A 23,884-nucleotide genomic window follows, 5' to 3' on the forward strand; every position below is an offset into this window, starting at 1 on the left:
GAGGATTTTTCTTGGGTCTTGGGTTCATCAAAGCAAATCAAAGTCTTCTCCAGCACCCAGTTCATTATATACACAGCATGGGTTGGGGGGGGGGGGGGGTGTGAGAGAGTTAGAGAGAGGGGGCAGAAATAGAGAAAGATGTGGGGTGTAGAGAGAGAGGGGAACCCTCATTCCACCACCATCCTGGCACTCCAGAATGGTGGTGGAATGAGAGTTTTGATTTAGGACACTTTGTCAAACTGCCCTTGTTAGAATGTCTCTAACATTAAGGTGAAACATCATCTTGTTTTTGATCTCTGCGCTCTAAATCTTATGGAGGAGAGGGAGGAAAGAGGGGGTACGTTGGATAGAATAGTGCAGTCTTTGTGTAGCATTTCAGGTTATTAAAGGAATATGTGGTTGTCTCAATACTCATCCCTCTCCTTGGAGAACTCATCCCTACTTACCTCTCTGAAGGTCATTCTGAGCTGGAGAAAAAAAAATCATCCCAAACAGATCAACTGAGAGAACTGTGGAGCATGACCAATTGCTTCCAGCACACAGTGAGCTTCTGTTAACCCCTGCACTTCCAGATTGCTAAATATAGCAGCTGCCATACAGACATGGACTGGCAAGCATGTTTCAATCAATTGGTATTAAATTTAATTTAAGAACGACATGTATACATGAATAAAAACATTTGTTTTCTACTGACTTCATGTTGGAAAGGGAAGCTGTGCAAAAAGTCCTCAAATTGTGTTTAAAAGAGTGGGGGCATTGAATAATTAAACCATTAATTTAAAAATTGTTAAATAATTTCACCTTGTTCAGTTTTATATTGTTATGTTTATGTTCATGCCAATAAGGATCAGAATGATTAGAATAGGGTTATTGTTTATTGAGGGAATTCACTTAACACTGACAATATAGGCAAGTGGTGTCCCATTGCTTGGAAGATCAGTTGCCAATGCAGTTGCCATTGGCTTTGCACTTCAAGAGGTCTCATCTGAGTCTGTGATGTGTGTGATGTGACATGATACCCATCATGATGTTGCCTTGGAAACTATCTTGTCAAGTGCATGGACCAAGTGAAAATATGTGACTTTATGTTGAGATGCTACCAGTGAAAAGTGCCTGTCTCAGGGAGCTCACTAAACACAACCTTTTTGTATATAATATATAATGTATATATATATGAAGAAAAAGCACCAAGCACCAAGGTACTTTTATCAAAATGAAACAGAACAGTATTTTCAGTTGCATTTTTATTTTTATTAGTAAAAAATCTTTTTTGCAGACTTATATAATGAATAGACTTTTTTTTATTACTATCAATATTTCAGTTAATCATGGAGTGCATGAGCACAGTATATATTTTATAGGAAGACTATTGCTAGAAGAAAATGCTTATATCATTTCTTGGATAAATAAAAAAATACATTAAAACAAAAATAAAAAATAGAATACAAATCAAATAAAATAACAACAATTCCCAAAAAGAAAGAGACAGAATTGCGGAGGGATTCAAAAGTGATAAGTCGCTTCACAGTTTTCGTCCTCGCCTTCATGCTGGCGTTCGCTCTGATAGGAAGCATGCTGGGTACAGTGTGAAAGGGAATATGACTATTATACACCACTCTCTGCCTTCAACCCCTCCATTTCATTATCATGTCTCTGTTATTCGCCTCTAGCGTCTCAACGCTGCAGGCAAAAGAGCGCATGTTGAACCCCAAGCCCCACGTCATCCTGGCCTTCGGGCGTATTCTCCATCTCTGGATAAGCCCAGAACCGGGTCAGCGTAGCTTGGGCTGTGTGCTTTGCCACCCTGGGGTCCTAGATACAGATATGACAGGCAGCTAAAGAGGACTTCAGTTTAAAACATCTCTTCCAGGTGGCCATCCTGAATGGCGTCACCACAGCGTCTTTTTAATATCCCTTTTCACCCTGCCCTCAATGCCTCCAGCATAGCTGTCCAGAACACACATACACTTTTACACAGTTTATTATTATTATTATCATTATTATTAAGTATACAGTTATTTACAACAGAGTCGTGCCCAGGGGATGGAGAGATATCCAGCAGAACCGAGCCTGTCGTACACCAACGCTCTGGTTTTCCGTTGGCACATGTGTCTACGCACAAGGGCGCACGCATCTCCCAGGCCCTGTCACAGGAGAGAACAGCGCATCCTCGGAGATAAAGACGCCTCGCTCTCATCTGAGGTGACAGGGCTGCGTTTGCTTACATCAGACAGACCTCGCTTTTCCATTGGCTGAGAGGACACGACTTTGAGTACGTTTTTTTTTTTTTTTTTTAATTCTTTCATCATTCCCTTCCATCCGTCAGATAATCAGCCACAGTGTTTTTTTCGATCGATTGTTTGTGGGCGTGTGCTCCTTATATTCCCCCGAAGCCTACGATTCGCTCCCAGGTAAAAACACATCCTCAGAACAGCAAACACTGTGGACGGCGAAATGAGGCTGCTCTGTTTGTGATCGATGGGGATTGTCGAAATGAACCGCACGGGCCGAGGGCAGGACAGCAAACACAATCCACATGATTGGGGTTTATATGTGCTTCATATTTTGCAGGAACCACTGCTCCCATCAGCCTTTGTTAGGAGCACAATGCAGCCTACTTTTCAGTGAGCTAATAACATGATGCATACAGAAAACAGGAAGTGGGAGGAAATTTTCTGACAGATGTCTAAGAAATAATAGAAAAAAAAAACATATTTATAGAATGCAGAGGAGAGGAAAACCCCCAGATGGGATCCCAGAATGACCTCTCAGGGCAGACAGGGAAGGAGAACCAAAAGCACATTTAATCATTTCTATAAATACAGTGCGACTCACCCATTCACCTAGAACTCGACACTACACAGACAAAAGCTACAGAGAATCATAACAGTGATGTATAATTTGTATCTGGATTTTTTTTTTTTTTACAGCGCTAGTTTTGCATATACAGAACCCAATGCAGTTTTTCCCAAGTCCTATTTACAGAGAGTTTATGGGGTTAGGTGACCACGCCCACCTGGACAGCACCATTATAAACAGACAAAGGGAACAAACTCTGATTCTCAAATTCTGAATTTTTCAGGCCCAGTCCAGAACTCTCCCCGACCCCTCCCCCTTCCTCCTCACAGACCTGAAAGGACTAGATATAAGGAATATGGCAGAGACTCCGCTTAGCTTGCAAGAGCCTTTGTGTCAGATTTTTGAGGGCAGTCAAGAAAACGCCTGGGGAGAGGGCTACGGAGTACTCCTGGACAGGGACTGAGCCTCCATCACTTGCTGTTCGAGAAGAAACTCTGCAAAGACTCCCCTGCCACAGAGGACTAGATATGCCCATCCAGTCAACGATAAACAAGACGAGAGAAAGCTAATACGGTACATGAAGAATGTTTATATAACTGCAGTTTACGCTACATTGTTTCACAATGGGTTCTGTACGTTCTCCCATGTTCTTTACTACTGTTTTAACCCAGAGTAACATGTAGTAGCATAATAGTAGCATTATAAGACAGGGTACATTATATTTATATTTATGTCTAAATTTTTTAGTATTTGTACTAACATTTCTAATTTTATTTTCTAGAACACACACATTTAAGTAATGCAACTCTTGTCAGCTGATTACAACGCTATGTACTTCATTTAAAAATAAGGGTTTATAAGGTAAACTGAACAGACATAAAAATGCAGGGATATTTCTTAGCATGTATAGGTGGGTACAGCCCTGTTGAATAAAGTTTTATTGCTCTTGGCTACAGCTGTTCCAATATACGTAATTAATTTGACTTCTTCCAGACAGTTTGTCATAAAGTTATCCATATGTAAGTCATAAACATAAACTGGATGTGTGACTAAAGTATGAGCAGTAAATATTTCATATGATATCTTTCATATTTTATATATCATTTTTGGGGTCAGTTCCATAAAAAACACAAAGGCCATACAGAATTTGGGCAGTATGCTGTTCAAACAAGTACAAAACTTAAACATGAATTAGAATTCCACATGAAAGTGTCACATCAAAACATATATGATCTATGCTGTACACGATATTTAATTAAAAAATGAAGATAGCAGCCAGCCATAACACATTGTGCATAAGTATATGTTATTATATGTTGAATTATATACGTATATTACTTAGGGGATGGTACCTGTCATAGAAAAAAATATTCACATATAAAATATATAACCACATAATAATAATCACACTTTAATGTCTAAATCCCAGCCAAAGCCAGTAAAGTGCCCAGTTATTGTTAGGATCAAGGTCATAGTGACATGGGGTACAGTAGTCAGTAATTTTGTGCTTATTTTACACAGAATAAACTATTTTCAATTGCATCACAAACACCTGTCTCTTTGGCTGTGTTTGACTGAGATTTTACGTTTTATTTACCAAATAGCAACCGACAGTATCTGAAAGAAAGCTAAATAACCAAGATTCCCTCTTACAGTTTTGTAACACTTAAAGACAGATAATGGACATTTGAATAGTTGGCTTTCTGTGCTCTGCTGTGCATCAAATATTCTCAACCTCAGGGTGTCTGCTTAAGCTGGTGCAGTTCCTTTGTTTCAAAGTAAAACTGATCTCCCATCTGTATCGATTGCTCTCGTCTGCTCTCATATGCTTTGTTTTCATGTGAAATGTACACATTTTCAGTAAAGGTGCAATACTGAAGACAACTGAGTAAAAAACATATTCAGCTACTGATGGGTGATCTTTGATTTGTCCCTTTTTCTGACAGCCCCCCCACCCACACACATACATACATATATATGCACACAGCACACACTGCACACCACACATCACACACACACACACACACACACACACACACACACACACACACACACACACACACACGCACACACACATCCAGCGGGCCCTGCTGTTCTGACGCTAGCTTCTTTCCCTCAAACATCTGGCCATTGTGTTGATCTTCAGTGCTGGTTCTTTTGGGTTTGGCCAATGCATAGTGGCTTCTTCTTCACTGTCCAGCATTTCCTGTCCATCTGAGCTGACCCAGGACTCTACCTGGAAAAAACTCTTCATAGTCCTAAACCCGCATGTGTGCTTTTGCCTAACAAGCCACTGGAACAGTGAGGGTTCCATGCCCATTGCTTGTCCAGGTGTACCCTGCCCTTTCAATAATGCATAGCCAAATCACTCAAAGTCAAGGAATGGGGATGATTCATCTGTCAATCAAAAATAATCCCATCCCAATATTCTGTGATGCACTTATCATTATAGGTTAAACTAAAACGAATGGCATTCTGGCACTGCTCCCTTAGTCACATTTTACTGTCTGGAACCGGAAGAGAATTTCAGCGCGCTCTCCGGCTGGATTTTAAAAAGTGGTTCTGGATCAGCTGTCAGTCAGATCTCAGTGTGTGACAGCCACACAAAGCTGATCTGTGTCAGGCAGAGGAAACAGATTCGTGTCATTCCCTTCTACGGACGAATTTGCACGTAAATGAAGTGGGTTTCTTTACTCGTCAGCATCCATGGCTGCTGAATGCATGTTCGTTTACACCACTGGTGCCACCCCTGCGTCTTTAATCTCAGAATGTAAACGAATGAATGGGGGGATCCAAAGCACTGATTTTGCCTAGGTAGCATTTTCCTGTGTAGTACCATCTCTGTGCTTTTAATCAAAAAACAGATAATAAAGGTTCCCTGGTCGAAGTGCAGTGCTCTCCCTGGGCTTGTACCAATACCATAGCCAAACGCTCTCTCATACCTGTCTCTGTGTGTGTACAGTAGCTCTAACCTGTTTTTTTTTTGTTGTTTATTCTTTATTTTTTATTTGCTCATGTTTCTGCTGCTGACGTACTTTTCATGAACTGTAGGGTTCAGTGTCACACATTACAGGCATATCATTCTCTGAAATGCTGAAAATAAACATGTAAATAAAATACACAACAAGCAAAGTGATGGAATGCAATCAGCCTCAGGGACAGATTACAAGACCTAGAGCAAGTGCAAGCTGGCCCAGTGTTAACTGTTCAAGATGATGCCAGCACAATGGCCCACTCTTCTCAACAGATAATTTCATTACTTCAATTTCATTACTTTTCTTTATACCGAGGTTTACAAGTGCTGTTTTGCCACCTCTTTTGTTGCCTTCTGTTGTCTTCTTCTGTTCCTTGAACTCTGATTGGATGGTTTTAGGCTGCTCTCCGTTCTCATTGGAGCTGGCACAGAGGCACGCCCCTCTCTGACTTCCCTCCTTGTGTTTTGTAATGCATGAACTTGTTGTCTGGGGTTGAAAACACCAGAAACTGGTTGAACACAGGCCTCTTGAGCTCTCATGCCATCTTCAGGTTTTTAAAAACACAAGGAGCAAATGAAGGAATTCCTCTTCATGCATGACTTCACAGAGTGGTAGAACAAGGGGAAAAAAAAGATTTTTACTCCCTTTTTGTAGTCCCTCAAATAAGCCAAAAGTGCAGAATTTCCATATTGCTAAAACAAGGACGTTAGACATGGGCACACATATTTTGGAGGGGGTGTAGTGGGTGGGACAGCGTGGTGTGCAGGTAATTTACTTTTGTAACAAGTGAAAATAAAGCAACATGCACTGAAACAATGTGCAACGAGGAAAACAGCGTCTGTTATGAGGATCCATATTCAAAATGAAACAGCGACTTAAATGAAGAGGCAAATATGAGAGGAAAATGAATCAAGCTTATTCAAAGCTGGATTTTGTGTCTAAAATGCAGCTTTGGGATTAGCTTTGGGTGTGCAGCCGAGACGCAAGCCAATGCTCCCTGTTTTTAACACACGTACATTTCACAGCGGCCTTTGTGTGCTTTCATTTCTGCTAAAGCTGGTCGATGGTGGAGTCTAAATGCAAATTAAATTATCAGGCAAATGCAGTTGAAAGGCAGAAAGAAACTCAAATGTGCTTGGCAAAAGTTTTTTTCTTTTTAATTCTTAAAAGCACGTCTTCTGTTCAGTTCAGTGTTATATTTACACATCTGTCCTCTTCCATTGCTGGCAGTCCTCAGCAAGTCCTTTTGTAACTGTTATCTACTGTAAACTCAACACCCCCTGCATTAGAAAGATGGTCGAGATTTTCTGAAGACGACACAGATGAATCATGTTTAATAGTAAGACAGAGCAGAAAAAAACCTCCTTTAATTATAGTGCCCGGGGTCAAAAAAAAATCCCTCAATGAGATAAAAATTGTTATTGTCCTCGGTTTCAAATTGCTTTCGCCCCCTTGTTTGACTCCAAACTTCAACTAGCTCTTCAGAGCCGAGAAGCCAGGGCGTGGCTGAGAGAAAGAGATGGCTTTGAGAACGAATGGACTTGTGATACGGACGTCACCTCTGCTGTCACCACAGGCTGCATTCCTCTCCAGCTTGTGGCTCCATGACTGTGCAGACAGATTTACATACTGGTGTCCAGGCCACTCTGCTCTCTTCTCCCACCCACCTGCCGACACTCCTATCTTCACCGCCCCCTCCCCTTGGTGAAAAGCGTTCCTTATTGCATGGAAATTTTTGTTTTTTTTTTTTGGATCAAAAAAACTCAAGGATGATGGGCTGAACATGCCTTGGGCGAATCCTGGCCTCGGGGGTTGGAGCAGTGAGGGAGGGGGTCTATGTGGAATGGGGAGGGGCCTGGGTGGGATGGGTGTTGGGCGTGAATATTTTATGATAAGATCCCTCACCTTCTCCAATCCAAGCTCTCCCTTAGCCCCCCTCCCCCAACCCCTCCCCTTCCCACAAGATGGCCTACATAACGCTACACTTGCCCTTCAGCTTGTCGGTACGCTTCTGCTTGCTGGAGCTCATGTTGAGGCTCATATTCCGCTTCTTGTCCAGGTTCAGCAGCTCCTGGAAGAGCTCCTTGACGTTGTAGTTCATCTTGGCTGAGGTCTCCATGAAGGCGCACTTCCAGGCGGTGGCCTGTGCCTCGCCCTCCTTGGTCTCCACCTCCCGCATGGTCTCATCGCTCTTGTTGCCCACCAGCATGATGGGAATGTTCTCCACGCTGCCCTTGATGGCCAGCACCTGCTGGTAGATGGGCTTCAGCTCCTCCAGGGACTGCTTGCTGGTGATGGAGTAGACCAGGATGAAGGCGTGGCCCTTGGAGATGGAGAGGCGCTGCATGGCGGGGAACTGGTGGCTGCCGGTGGTGTCGGTGATCTGCAGGGTGCACACGCTCTTGTCGCAGCTGATCACCTGCCGGTAGGTGTCCTCCACCGTGGGGATGTAGGTGTCCCGGAAGGTGCCCTTGACGAAGCGCAGCACCAGCGAGCTCTTCCCCACCCCGCCCGCCCCGAACACCACCACCCGGTAGTCATTGCTCTGCTCTGGCATCTTGGGCCCACCGGTGCAGTAACACTGTCTGGTTCCTGTCCTGTGATCCTCAGACCTGAGACAGAAAAGAGAGCACGGGCTTCATTACGCAGTTGCTTAGCCGACATCCTTATCCAGAGCGAAGTGTGTACTTTACCTATAGCCCATTTATGAAGCAATTCAGCTGAAGAACCTTACTCAAGGGTATGACAGCACTGCTCCCTGTAATTAAACTACATGCCTGCAGGTTACAAGGTCTACATGCTTCCTCTAAACCACACCATTGCCCTTCAGCTGGAACTGGGGAAATTTCAGTTACAATATATGTGCACGCAGTTTTCTTCTTTCAATTTTCACCATTCTTACAGCACCATAGATCCCCTGTCTCTATATTCAAAGCAGACTTACGACTCACTGAATCTAAGAGGGCCTGCGCTTTCTGGAGTCTCTTATCTCTCTCGTCCTAATTGAAAATTCCTCCTTGAAAATCATTCTGGAAGGGTCATATTCAGTGCAATCGGGCCCAGAGTGTGGTGGGAACAGTCGACACAACGTCCTCTTCTGATAGACTCCGACGAAGAGCAACCATTGAAGGGCTCCCTCCCACATGCTAGAGAGCGCAAAGATTAAACATGTCCTCTCACACTGAGCATCTTTGAAGGTGGGAAAAAATCAAGCATTAACTCCTCATTATGCATTTGAGTGATGGAATTAAGCAGTCTACATTCCCTCTTTCTCTCTCTCCCTCTCTCCGAGATGCTTGAAAATACATTATTCATAATGGCATATCATCTAAGGCAAAAGCAAAACCTGGTGAGGCGTTAGGCCCGTTCCTGATGTGAGGGATGCCTGGCCTCCATTAATTAAAATAGCTCCCTCTTCACTGTTTAAACTTGAAGAGCTAAGCGCTTTAAACCATAAATGATGAAAACACGACTTCCGTACGATGCTCCTGACCAGTCCCTGAGGTGCTGTGTGTTCTGTAAGTCTTTGGCATGCTGCACTTTACGTATGCCTGACAATAAGACACTTCACTCTTTCTCTTCTCACAAAGGAAATACCCTGTTCCATAGTCAAGTGTATTTCTTGACTCACTCTACACAATAATCGACTCCTCTGGAGAAGCTACACGAGAATAAATAGCTTGGGCCCATTGTCCCACACCTCTACAGCACTGCCCCCTCTCTGTGCCTCTCTTGCTTTCTCTGAAATGCGGAAAGCGTGCTATCATGGTTTATGGTCTGTCTGGACGAGGTGAGGGAGAGAGAAGAGCTGATCGATGGAATCCCTGAGCCGTCAGCGCCATCCCCTCAGCCCTGGCACCTGCAGAGGCGCCTCGGAGTGAACCCACACACACACACACACACACACACACACACACTCCTGCGGGGTGACCGGCCATGTGGCAGCGGGTGATAGCACTCGGAGGGGCCGGGAGCCCAGCACAGCACAGCCCGCTCCTGCCCCTGCAGGCCCACAGTCCACAGGGCTGCAGAGATGCCTCTCAGTCTGGCAGTTAATTGACACCCGCAGCAACATGTGGCTCTGATTCCCGTCCAATCGATGGCCCAGATTAAGTGTTACAGTTAGAGGAAGAGTGAGCTCCGGACACCCGAGGACCTCCAGCTGACACGACCACTTTAGTACACACAGTAGAAAGTAATGTGACGATGAACCTTTCGTACACAATTTCATACACGGTACATAGACGAAATACAGTCATAAATGCGTCTGGGGCATGGAGGTATGTGTCCATTAAAATTTTTTTTCATGCATTTTGTTGAATGCATGAACATCAGCGGTATGCATGAATTTTTGTAAGTCTTTGTGGTTGTTCATTTGTGTCAGTGCAACATGTGTGTGTTTCTGTGCACGGAGGTACATGTGTACTGCCTATGCGTGTGAGGGAATGTGTCTTTGTGTGTATGTGTTTGCTTGTAGGAGTGCTATGTGATTGTACTGGAAGCGAAATATGTCAGGGTGAGTACCTGTAAATGTGGGTGTGGTGGTTTATCTGTATGTATGTCTGTGCTTTGAGTGTGTGTGTGTGTATGCGCGTGCGTGTGTGAGTGTACGTGTGTGTGATCCCATTCCTTTGCTGCCATCAGCACTATAGTCAGACTCTATCAGTGACTCATTCATCTTGCTGGGGCCGGAGCTGTGGGCATCAGTCACAGAGCGCCAAGGGGGGGCCACGGGTTCGAGCTGCTGATGAATCACAGAGATCTGTGCCAGGATCAAGGTGAGGAGGACAAGCGCACATCTGCTAGGGTTAACCTCTTACACGCCAGACGCCAGGTTCTGGGTCTGCCCACAAATGAAAGTGATCCTCCATAGACCTCAAAAAATCTGAAAAAGCAACAAAATTTCTTTTTATTCCTCAAGGGTCATTGTTTTGTTGTCTTTTTTATTTTTGTTTTTTTTCAGTCAGTGAATTCATGAGGAGGAGTGGAAGATTTATTTTATCCTATGAGTGTATGCATGGTCTCGCTCGCCCTGCAGCTAAATAAACGCCTGTGATTTGTGATGTCCTGTCCACCGCTTGCTGATACTCCCAAACCTTCATGGATACTGTCACAATAATGTACACATCTGCTATACTTCATGCCTAAGAACATTAAAATGAAGAAACATTAATTCCATTAATATAATTATCTGCCTGAATTTCAGATGTAAATTCTTAGCCAGCCTTTCCTTTTGGTTTATTGTAACATGAATGAATTATAATCAAAGCACTAGCTGGGATGCCCTCAGTCTAAAGGATGAATAGAGTGACTGAACACAGTAATGTACATTTACATTACATTACATGCATTTAGCAGGTGCTCCTATCCAGACCTACTTCCAGCACAATAGAACATAAGTGTATCCATTTAATTTAAACAAGCACAGTCTCAGACCAGGCTAACAACACTCCCAGTGCAGTGAGTGTGAGCATAACGCTATTCCGACCCTACCACAAGTTGACTTGTGCAATCTGACAGAGGCCAAGTGTACTAAGGATACAACATTCTCTAGAACACAGAATCCAAAATACTTCACGATCACAATACTACACGTAAAATAAATATAAATGAAAAGAACCTAAATGATCCCAGGTGTGACTGACAATATGGACATCCAATACACAAGCACCGTAAAACAACCTAACTGATCCCAGTTCAGGGCCAAACGTCACTACCTGTCCAGCAAGGCCCCTCTTTTCTTCCTCACATCAATAAGCCAGTAATGCACAGCAGCTTTGACCAATTGGCCTGTCTGCATACATCAGCTTCATGAAGGGGGTGTGTGGCACTCGGGGAGGCAGGGTGTATGTATTGGGGGTGGGGGCATGCCCACTTTGTCATACCTCATAAAGAGGTCTCAGTTTCCCCTGTGTGATTGACAAAAAATGATTCAATCACTGATTGCTTGACCAATTCATTAATCAGCACCTGCACTCTCATCCAGGCCTTTTCATTTCTCACTTTATCAGTTACTTGTGTGCAAAAAGAGGGGGCCATAGCCACTTAAACTTCTAAATGGTTTCAGCCAATTTATAAATCCAGCCAAACTGTGCATTACGGATTGGGGCTTGGCACTCATGCTGATTGCTATTTCTGTCCCCTTTCAATGTCCTCTGTAGGTTCACTGGGGATGTGCTGACGCAGCAGCATTTGGGAATAACCCTTCCTATAGAACACTGTAGGTGTATGTTACCTGGGCTTGTGACCTACTGGGGTTGCTGGCAGTAATTTGCACGTGAACCACCTTCATAGCACCTTCGAGCCAGGTACTTGAATTTCTTCATCGTTTGTCTGGCTGGAAGAATGGATATAAAGGCGTGACTATATATAATAAATAATTCACAATCCTACCAGCTTTGGTGTGTTTAGGTGTTTGGTTATTTACCAGTGACTGTCTGCAGACTGTATAAAAGCTTTATATTTGTATTTGTTTATTTTTTTCATATTTTACATTACAACAATGAACAAGAACAAAAAAAGATTATTGACTGATATGTCTACAGCCTTGCAGCTATTTAGAAAAAAAAAAAAAGATCCGATATAATTTCACAGATTGATAATTATGCCCCAGACATTATGTATATTGACCAGATATGCAGCACTGTGTGCTTCACACTGAGGGTGCTGCATCCCCATTCATGAAGGTATAACTGTTATAATTTGCTGGCTTGTTATGAACATTCTTCAAGGGGTGTGGCCTAACACAGAACAACCATAGCTAATGTAGGAGTGTGGACAGCACCAAAAGCTATTTTACCAATGGGAATCTCCTGCATACAGAAAACAAAAGGAATGTGGAGTGAAATATTTGGACAAAATACAGGCTATTTGTGATCTTAGATTTGTTTTGCCAAACAGAGTTAGAAGAGCGGCCCCATGTTTTATGTCAATGCAGTTTGATCGCATGCCTGTGGAAGAATCCCACAGCCGGGAATTCTCCCATCACACTCCAGTCATGGTGATGGCTCGTCCCAGCCTGGCCAGTGCCTGACTGGCTGGGATTGGAGATACACTCTTCCTCCTGCGTGCCTCTGCCTGAGAGCGACGCAGGGCACGTCCCCTCCGCTCCCCCCCACCCCAGGGAGAGATGGGACAGAACCGCAAACTCATAGCTCATCTCATTTCACTGTTGGCTTAACATGGGCTGACCGCCGACGACCAATCCTGACGCAGGCAGTGGGGAGCATCTGTGTGCTGATGTGTGGGTTGTCTCTGTGCGCATCAGAGCGTGTGTGTCTATGGAAGTGTGTGGGTGTGGGGGGGGGGGGGGGGGTCTGTTTATGTGGGCATGTAGGTGTGTGTGTCTGTGTGTGTGTCTGTGGAAGTGCATCTGTGTGTGGGGGTGGGGGGGTCTGCTTATGTGGGCATGTAGGGGTGTGTGTGTGTGTGTGCATGTGCGTTCATATATGTGTACATATATAGTATGTGCGTGTGTTTTGTGCTAAAGTGTATGTGTTTGTTTAAACTTAAATTACTATCTGTCACTTGGCAGGCGCTCTTTTCCAGAATAACTAACAAAGCAAAGGTAAAAAAATGCATCTGAACATTGTTTTCAGTGGTCATATGCTCGAGGAGTTTATTCTGAAATGTTCCTGATGAAGCCACAGACACAATTCACATTGTTGTCTTTATCAGAGAGAGAGAGAGCTGCAGCTGTAGCTATAATAACAGAAGAGAAACCTGAGGAGCTTTCCAATGAGAGAAAAGGTGTCGTGGGACTCGAGCACAGAGGGAGAATGAGAGAGGACGTGTGTGTGTGTGTGTGTGTGTGTGTGTGTGTGTGTCTGCGCGCGTGCGTGTGCGCGTGTGTGTGTGTGTGTGTGTGTGCGCGTGTGTGTGTGTGTGCGCGTGTGTGTGTATGTGTGTGTCCGTGTGTGTGTGTGTATGTGTGTGTCCGTGTGTGTGTGTGTGTGTGTGTGTGTGTGTGTGTCTATGCCTCTCTCTTTATGCACATCTGTACATGTACACATATTTATTATCAATATGGGAGTCCCATGGTTGCCAAGTAAACAGACCTCAGGCGGGGGTGGCCATAGTCTCAGTTCACTTTGGTATGCAGGAGCTGAGAGACAGACTGAGAGATTGTACATGTGTACATGTGTTTGGAGGCATGTTGTGTGTGTGTGTGTGTGTGTGTGTGTGTGGGGTGACACCTTTCAAGTCAGTGCACAGTTACCGTGACAACATGCCCACACATTTTTGCATCATGCAGTATTCTTTTTTTTCTCAAATAAAGAAAATAAACACAAATATCCAGAGGGATGTGTTGTATATTTAACCTCTTGTGATTCCACACCCACTGCTCATTTTCACATAATTTTTTGCTATACAGCAGTAATTGCAACTATATCTTACTTTAACTGATTCTGTGTATTTTGACTTCTTCTGTCTCATTTAGTGACCCCTTGAGCCACGGCTCTTTCTCACTGACTCTTGCTAGTGGCTGCAAAGATCAAAAGTCAAAGGTTAAAGGTCTCTGACCACTGAAGGGCAAGTGGTGCAAAGGGTATGATTGCTGTAGGGATTATCTAAGGTCTTGCACAATGTACAATGCCCATGTGCAAATATCCACATGTACTATACATATGGACATTCTACACTGAATACACTCTCAAAGAATGCATGAGCATATATACAGTAGAAAGAGACAGATACTATATATAAATAACACAGATACTGCTACAATTAAGGACATGAATTAATATTATTGTTGATATAGAGATTTATATACATAAACAGTACATAATGAGGCAGTATAGATTCAACTCACATAGATATATAGCTGTTTCTGTCTAAGTTCTCTGTTGACATGCTTGGGGGAGTTAATTCCAAATGCTGACTGAGAGCCAAAATCAGCAAAGCTTTAAAAAAACAACATGGGCTATTTCTGTAGCCTAATCAGCTTCACTCCTGATTAAGCTAACCTCCTTTAGCATACAGACCCACACACACACATGCCCAAGCATACACACCCCACACACACACACACACACGCCCAAGCATACACATGCCCCATACACACACACACACACACACACACACACACATCCAAGCATACACCCCCCCCACCCCACACACACACACACACACACACACACACACGCCCAAGCATACACACACCCCATACACACACATACACACACACACACACACACACACACATACACACACGGCCAAGCATACGCACCACACACACACACACACACACACCCAAGCACACGGACCACACACACACACACACGTGTCCCTTTGCCATCCTCCCACTGTGGCTCCACTCCCACGACACTTTGTCTCTCATTGGGAAGCTCCTTCTCGGTTTCCTTTTCTGCTATTATAGCTACAGCTGCAGCTCTCTGACATAGAAACCTACAAACAAATATGACAGCTGCAGAGCTCCCTATCAGAGCCTCTCTAGATAACACTCTGATGGCCTGGTTTCAGTTGCAACGCATATTCTGCTTTTAGGGACAAACAGCAGTTTTCCCCTGCATCCAGTATCTCACCCCACAGACCATATAAAAGCAAAATCACAGCCACGAAATATTCTCCCCTTTCTATCTCTGGCGGCTACGCCTGCCATGCCTGTTCCCCCTGCTGTCACAACGAACACAGTCAGTTAACGCCACACACCTCATTTATTTATTGCACTCAAGAGCTTTTGAGTGTATCAGACCCACAAACCAAAAAAGCAGCCATCTTCATCTCTGCCAGCTAACAGAGACAAGGACAGGGGGGTCCCCCCCTGTGTTTTAAGGCAAACAGAAAAACACATGGCGTTCGTTCTGAGCCGGAGAACACAAACACTCAGATACTGTTTACCGTTTCGCAGCATTCCCCCAACGCAAATCCCTCCAGAGAGTTCACGCGCTTTTCAAAGAGCAGAGAGCTTTCATATACTCTGACTAAAGCAAGCCAAAAGAGAGAATGAGAGAGTGAGACAAATTGTATCATTTTCAGGATCCCTTTTGTTGCTGTTATACATTTACCATTCTCATTTTCCAGTAACACATGCAAATCTAGCAGTATGTAGAATTGTGTCAGTTACTAATATACTTTCACAAACATTCCTTTTTCACTATCAGACAAGCAGCTAAAATCTATGCCAAACTACCAAATGTCAAAATCTCCGAATTCACATACATGTCTGATACCATTAGGCCTATATTAACCAGCAAAAGGCTGAAGAGAGAAATGCCAGAAAACATTGCCATCCCGGTAATAACAAAACAGAAAAGCTCTATTTACGTCCATCACTGCGATGGTTCACAGTCACGCCTGAAATTCGAAATGCGTATATTGAGTTTCAACGTGTGTCGATCTGCTCTCTATTCCAGCCGAAACGCTTCAGCAATTCTGAATTTCATCATATTGAACTTCACAAACAGGCGCTTTGGACCACGGCCAGTTTTTTTTTTTTTTGTGGTGTGTCACAGAGCAACACGGCAAAAACAAAAGGCAGAGACCTTTCTTTGTTTGGAGGGAATGTGCGATTGAGAATATCCTGATTTGTCCCCATCCAAGGGCACGCCCACTTCCATTCCGCCCAGCTCTGGGCTCACCCTCTGATGTGATACGTAACATGGTCAGAGAGATCAGTCTCCTCCTGAACCTGGGTTTACCTGAATCACAGGTGAAGACCTCGGGAGCTCTGGCCATTCCTCCCCTACGGGGTCGCACATCCCAGTCACACTCCCTGTCTGTTCTGGACCTGTTATGGTGGAACGAGTTTCCTACAGCGGTCAGGACAGCAGAGTCACTAACCATCTTCTACTGCATACTGAAGGCCCATCTCTTATGACCTCATCTTGGCTCCCCTAACTAAGCATAATGCTGAAATCTTATGCCCATAGACTCTTGCTGCGCTTATTGTTGAAATATAAATGTTTCTGCATGGCAGCTCTTCTGTGTTCAGGATGACACTGTTTGTTACAGCACTGTGTGGTGGACTGATACAAGTTCAGATGTGCCCAGCCTCTTTCTGCATATGCTGTTGTCCATATAACTTGATTATACAGCACTGTATAATAGGGGATGGCAGTGTATCGTTGTGGTAAAGAGCAGGACTCATAACCGAAACATTGCAGGTTCGATTCCCTGCTGAGACACTGCTGTTGTACCCTTGGGCAAGGTACTTAACCCAGAATTACCTCAATAAATATCCAGCTGTATAAATGGGTAACATCTTAAAAATTGTAACCCATGTAAGTCGCTCTGGATAAGTGAGTCTGCTAAATGCCAATAATGTTATGTAATACAACAGTCCTGTACTCTTGGTTTTTAAGTTACTCTGGATAAGAGCATGTGCTAAGCGACATAAATGTAGTGTGATATAAATGTAAGCAGAACAGAACAGAAAACTTGGCTGTGCTGAGGTATAGCTGAGTCTGGTCTGGTGTAAACCACCCTTTATCATCCCCACAGTCAGTTTTACTGTCCAGACTGTGAGGCTGTCTAATCACTCCAGAGCTGAGAAGGGAATTTTAGCAATCATTTATTAAAGATGCTCTCCTGTACTGGAGATGAGAGATGGGCTTGCGAGTTGAAGGCTGCAGGTTTGGTTCCCAGGTGGGGTGTTGTACGCCTGAGAAAGGTACTTAAACTGTATTGCTTTAGCAGGTAGCTTTCCAGCTGTCTGAATGGATAACATCTAAAGCGTAAAATTTGTAAATCATGATGGATTAGGACATCTGCTAAGCAAATAAATAAAAGTCAACCATACAGCAGGGAGTTGGCTCCAGAGTTCATCACTCTAGTCTATGCACCTACAGTCAATCAGCTTAGTCATATTGTTTAATTTAATATTGCTCTCCAAAGGAATTGTCAGATAGTGTTTCGTGGAGAGAAAAAAAAAAGTAATCATAAATATAACATGGAGTGGGTCGAAGATGTGCAGATACCCAATGACACCAGAGAACAAATCACCTTGAGGGACAGCATCAAAAACTGAGATATGTTTAAGCTATGCTCATGATGGTGGCCTGAGGAGAGGACTGCAAAGCACCGAACTGATGTCAGATTGAAAAGGTGACCTGATTGGCTGGGTAAATGTTGGATTGAAAAGGTGACCTGATTGGCTGGGTGGAATTTGGGATTAAAAAGCGGGCTGATTGGCTGAGTGGATGTCAAGAAAGAATAGGTGACCTGATTGGCTCCGTGGATGCTGGATTGAAAAGGTGACCTGACTTGAGTGCAAAAAAAAAAAAAAAAAATACTTGACTAGGTGAACAGATGTTGGATTGCAAGGTGACCTGGTTGGCTGACACCAGTGTGTTTGTGGGACGAGAATTTCCCAAGGCATTTCACAAGACAATCAGGAATTCATCACTGCTCTTGCTGCAGCCGCTAGTATTCCATACTTACTGGCTGGCAGCGTTAAGAAGCTAGGCCTAGAACCAGAGTGTTGCCAGTTTGATTTCCAGGGCACTGGCTTTGGTCCCTAAGCAGGTACTTATCTTCAACTGATTCAGTAAATATTCAGCTGTATAAATCGATGCAAAGTAAAAACATAGATCAAATTCACCCCTGATACAGGCAGTCAAAAAAAAAAAACTGTTACCAATGTGCCGATGATAGTCAGCTCGACCCCAACACTTCACTTTACTGGCTTTCAATAAGGAATGGATGAATTCATCAAAACACTATGATAAGGTAATAGCATCTCGACTCCCATTGATTACAGATGATAAAGTGGTGTGATAATTATTATCAGAAATTGTATTACTATTACTCACTTTGCAGGCATTCTTATCCAGGGCAACTTATGCAGCTTACATTTTACATATGATGTATTTATAGAACCAGATACGGACCGTGCCGAGGCAGTTCACCTTGTTCAAGGGTACCACGGCCCACCGGGAATTGAACCTGGAAGTTATCAGCCCAGTTCCATCACCACTATGTGACACTGCCTCCCTAATTATTTTTACATGACCATAAATGGCAATGATTCCAGACAACTGAAGATGAACATGCTGTAATGGTCCCCCCGATAAACCCGGTTCATTCCTGACTGCTGTTAATGAGTCTGGCTCTTTATTAATAACTAGCGCTATTACCTGCCCCCAATCCGCCTCTTGTCTCAATCCCTAACCCTCCCCAACCCCCCTCACCCCACTTCTGTGTCTATAAATGAACACAGGTTAGATGTGTTGGCCATAATTCATCTCTACCGAACATTAGGATTTGGGAAACGGCAGCAATAACGTTTCCCGGGTGCACCGTCTGTCAGCTCATTGCAATTTCAGCTCTAGTGAGGTCAGAAACTGAGCAACAGCGGGCTCCAAGAGTCTGCTAAAGAGGCTCGAGGTAAAACAGGAAATGGCTCCAGCGGCTTCCTGTTGTGATTTCATCATCCCCTGCCCGTGGTATCGGAGAGCTTCTGCTGCACTTTGGATAAGACAAAGTACTGAAGAAGTGGAAAAAGGCAACACAAAAATCTCTGCTGCCACACCACATTAATGCTTCTTACTGAACTGCAAACTCACACTGTATCACAGTGGTACTGCAAGGGCGGGGGGAGGGGGGGGGGGCACTGATCTCTGATCAGGTTCAAAACTGCCAACGTTTCTATTACTCCATTTACATATGTCTGATACCGAGGTCTGACAGGATTTTTTTTTTGTCTTTTAAAGCCAAGCAGCAGAACGTCCCCATGGCATTTGTTTCTGTTGTTTTTTGGCAGCGTTAAAGGTGCCAATCTTTCCCAAAAGCGGTGATTGACAAGAGAGATGGGCCTAAAGCCCGTGACATGGCAGATCTCCGCGTTATTCTGACAGGAGAGGAGTTAGGATCAGATAACTCTTCCAGGTCTCCCCGTGCAGTCAGGGACCGACGCCCAGTAGGGGCTGTTTGGGGTCCCTGTGTGAGGGTTTGGTTCTGGCTGGCTTCGCCGGCCGGCTTCAAGCGCAAACAGCCTGCTCTGCCAACAGGACATTGTTCCCTCCTGACAGGAAATGAGAGGGCCAATCAAGCGACACGCGGCAATCACACCAGCACCTGGCACCTAAAACCCCGGCCTGCTGGGCCGAGGGACTAAGCAGGTACTGAGAAAGGCTTAACCCCTTCGATACCAGCAGCACACATACACGCATAATTTCAGCACATCACTTTAAACTCTGCGGTGGAAATGGATGAACCTGTGTTGACAATGATTACTGGTTGTCTGCTGCCCCATAACGAAGTAACATGACAAGGCATTTTGCAAAATAAATGGACATGTGTTTACAGAGAGAATTTTGAAGTGCTTAACAGGGCACAGCATTACGTTTCAATACAACAACGGCTCATTGCATGAATGTGCAGGCATGTGTGTGTGTCTGTATGTGTGTGTGTGTGTGTGTGTGTGTGTGAGAGAATGCATGCATTAACACAAGAATTCCATTGCATTATCCGATTGTTTAACAGTGCAGATGTTCCCTCCCAAGGCAAAAGCTTGCATTTCACACATTATCCATTCAAAAAGCTGAATAGATACTGAAGCAATTCAGACCGATGTAAGTGTAGCACTCAAGCAGCCCCATGCCCTGGTTGCAAACCAGCAATCTTCAGGTTAGAATCCTACTTGCTTAACCAATATTCCGCCATTAGTGTGGACAGCTTTGAATTCAATGGGATACTCGTTTAAAGGTGTAGAAAGTGACCAGTTAATATGACACGATACCATATTCTGATTAATTCTTCGTATGCGCTGTAGCATCAGGACATGGATTCATGTATTCATGTTTTGGCCTGTAGATGTCAGGTCTGTCGAGCATGGGTTGTGTGTGTATGTGCAGGCCGCCGTGTGTGTGTGTGCGTGTGTGTGTGTGTGTGTGTGTGTGTGTGTGTGCGTTCATGTGTTTGCTTTTTTGTGTGCTTACATACTTGTGTGTATCTGCGTGTCTACATACGTGGGTCTTAGTATATACAGTATGCATGTGTACATTGACAAATAAAACAACTTTAAACCCATTTTATGATAAATAAAAAAGTATTGGATTTATTTTGCTTGTTTTGTCAATTTCAGACCCCTGTTGCCATTTGCCTGGATGATTTCTATTTGCCTTGTAACTTACTCTAAATAAATCATTTTAAACCACACAAAATCTAAAATTCTACTAATTTCGTCCACACTCTATGTAAGCTTATTCATGTATATATGAATATATGTATGAACAATATGTATGTTCCTGTATGTATGCATGCACATATATGTGTATGTATGCATACATGTATGAACATACTTGTCCCATGTCTGTATGCATGTATGGAGGAGTGTATGTACGTGTTCATGCACGTATGCACTATTTCTATTTCTAACTGCATTTTAGTGGGCCGACATGACGACAGTATGGGCAACGATTATACAACCAAAAACGTGGGCAGCGAGGTTGTAAAAGCGTCATCGCGCTGCTTGGATCGTGACTTCGACTTTTACACCCCCACAAACAAAGCCAAGAGTATTAGCCTGTAATCACAGCTGACTCGCTCTGCTAAAACCCGCCTCGGAGCTTATTAATCACGGGAATTAACGCCACTTGTTTCCTCCCTGGCTTCCTACGCCGGACCGAAGCTACACACACGGTGCACACCATACACAGGGAAACGAGCCGCTTCTGCCTTGTCCACAGCTATGATTCATCTCAACACTTTTACTAAATAATGAAAAAGGCGCTGTTGCCAACATAGTTTTGAAAAATGTTTATTAATGCAATGTAGTTCTCATTGACTAAATCGAGTGTTATCAAAATGGGTGGCTGTATCTTGTGGTTAAATAGCTTACATGATCAGTTGTGTGTGACAAGAATGACCCTCTTGCAGTCACTTGTCTGGATAATTTAATTCACCGAACGACTCAAACACAGCGGATATAAACAAATGATTTAGATTACTCTGGCAGTCCTGCGTAAATTTGGAAATACCAATAATGTGTCAAACCTGTTACGAAATTAAATGTTCTAAGCTGTAATAGATGTCCGCGTAGCTTTGAATATTAAGTAAACCAGGAGCCTTTTCATACAAAATAACTTATTTTAACACAAGCCAGCCATTCGCGGCAGTTTGTTGACGACCCGCTCACGTTTCCAGTCCTATCTTGTTTCATTCATAAAGAGCGGACGTGGGTATACTGCTATGTTACGTAGAGCTATTTTTTCCCACACCGTTATCGACCTACGCTGGACAATGAGAGTCAGCAATGCATTTTCCGTCATTCCTTTTGTTTTCAAATATAACACGTATGTAATACCGACTCAAGAAACATCATCATACACATTAGCATCATAAAACGGACACACAGACACACACACACACACACATACGCACGCACGCACTCGCACACACGCACGCACACACACACACACACACATCTCCTTGACATGTGATATAAATAGCATCATGCACTGTTCAAACGTTCTTAATTTCGGGACGCTTTCAGTCGTGCGTATCCCTGAATAATAATGAATAAACGAGTGCCGAATGAATAGAGGAACAATTAATGTGACAATGGCTGTTACGAGATTTACATACCTGAACTAGTCTCCCGTTTCCTGCTCCTTTTTCGATTCGACCGAATGAAATATGAATAAATTTCAGGGAAATCGTCCTAAAGCATTTTACAGTATTCGCGTGGTGCTGATGTTGTCCTCTCTTCTCTGCAGCTCTCTCTCTCCTTTCTCTCTCACTCTCTCTCTTCCTCTCTCTCTCTCTCTCTCTCTCTCTCTCTCTCTCTCTCTCTCAGATTTAAGCCCCTTGATACCAAAAGATAGGCGGTGCTTCTCTCTCTTTTTCTATTTCTCTCTTCCTCCCCCTGTGTTAGTTCCCTCTACATCGAAATCTGACGCAGGTGGATACTTCTGCCATGAATTTCTTTTGAAAATGTTCCTCCCTTTCACTGAAAACATTCCTGCTCACGTCCTCTGTAATGATCTATGTTCCTTTATCTACGTTAACCCCCCCAGTAGCTGCCCTCCCTCTCATTCATACTGTAACGTATAGCCTCCTCTCTCCCGCAATGCTAGATTTGGACCAATCTGTCCAATTACGCAGAACAAACGCTGCAATGTGGATATTTATTTATCTACAGCAATGTAGACAACATAAAAGTAACAAATAAATAATAAAAATAAGTAATAATAATGATGATCACAGATAGGTAGATAGATAGATAGATAGATAGATAGATAGATAGATAGATAGATAGATAGATATTATTGTTGTCCTTGGCATCACTGTTATACTCAAAGATCTGGAGCATAAAATCATTTTTTTTGCTCCAGTCCCCAGTGGCCATTTTATCTGCCAGTTTTTAGTGTTACAATTGATGGAAACCCGGATGAAGTATATGCCAAATCTCAGTCAATAGGCAAAAAAATTCCCCAAAATTGTAGTTTAAGTTCTGTCAGTCATTGCCAAAAAGAGTGTCAAAGTCCTGAAATAACATATGCGCCACACAGGGTTAGACTACAACTTTGTCTTAATTTCTAGATTTGAAATATTAAAATATTACAACTGTCTTTATTTGGTAACATTAGAAAATATTCACTCACAATTTGCAGGTTGTATAGAGATCTAGTCAACCAATGTCACTGAACCAAACTTCATGACATTTCAAATGGAGCTGATTTTAGACAAAATCCAAAATGGCTGCCATATCACATGGAAAAAAACTACTTTTTCTCACACAGCCATCTTGCATATGGCAGGGCTACAGGTGAATCAGTTTTCCAAATAGTCATATTTATAGTTTCAGAACAAGACTTCACAAGACTTGTGGAAGTTAATTTAAGAACATGAACACAATGTTACCTTTCACCACCATTTTTATTGAGGGCACATCCTGTCTATGTTGGTATTCAAGAACCAGCGAAATTATTCAGCCTTTACTGTTCAGTACTGAAAAAGAAACATTCTGGGCTGCAATTTAATTTAGTAGATTTCTGGGACATATCTGGGATTGAACCTGGGCTGGAGGTTTCTGCCTAGGCTGCCTTTTGCAGACAGAGTCACTTGGGAGCTGCTGTTTCAGTTTAGAAAAGAATGCTAAGGCTGAAATCACGTTCCACACCTTATTGTACTTACAGAAAAATTGC

General features: G+C 43.4%; 1 protein-coding gene across 1 annotated transcript; it reads right to left on the reverse strand.

The window, feature by feature from the left end:
• Positions 1 to 4,837: 4,837 nt before the first annotated feature.
• Positions 4,838 to 22,502, reverse strand: LOC118795305 (GTP-binding protein Di-Ras1-like). The gene is made up of 2 exons (XM_036553705.1): positions 22,323 to 22,502; positions 4,838 to 8,386 (listed from the first exon to the last, which is right to left on the reverse strand). The coding sequence occupies exon 2, from the start codon at positions 8,329 to 8,331 to the stop codon at positions 7,744 to 7,746; it is 588 nt and encodes a 195-aa protein (XP_036409598.1). The 5' UTR covers positions 8,332 to 8,386; positions 22,323 to 22,502; the 3' UTR covers positions 4,838 to 7,743.
• Between the last annotated feature and the right edge of the window lie 1,382 nt (positions 22,503 to 23,884).

The sequence above is a fragment of the Megalops cyprinoides genome, chromosome 20, assembly GCF_013368585.1.
Source record: "Megalops cyprinoides isolate fMegCyp1 chromosome 20, fMegCyp1.pri, whole genome shotgun sequence".
Classification (NCBI taxonomy): Eukaryota; Metazoa; Chordata; class Actinopteri; order Elopiformes; family Megalopidae; genus Megalops; species Megalops cyprinoides.

Bases quoted from the DNA above. Each gene is read 5' to 3' on its own strand.
- LOC118795305 (XM_036553705.1), bottom strand. From the start codon at position 8,331: ATGCCAGAGCAGAGCAATGACTACCGGGTGGTGGTGTTCGGGGCGGGC.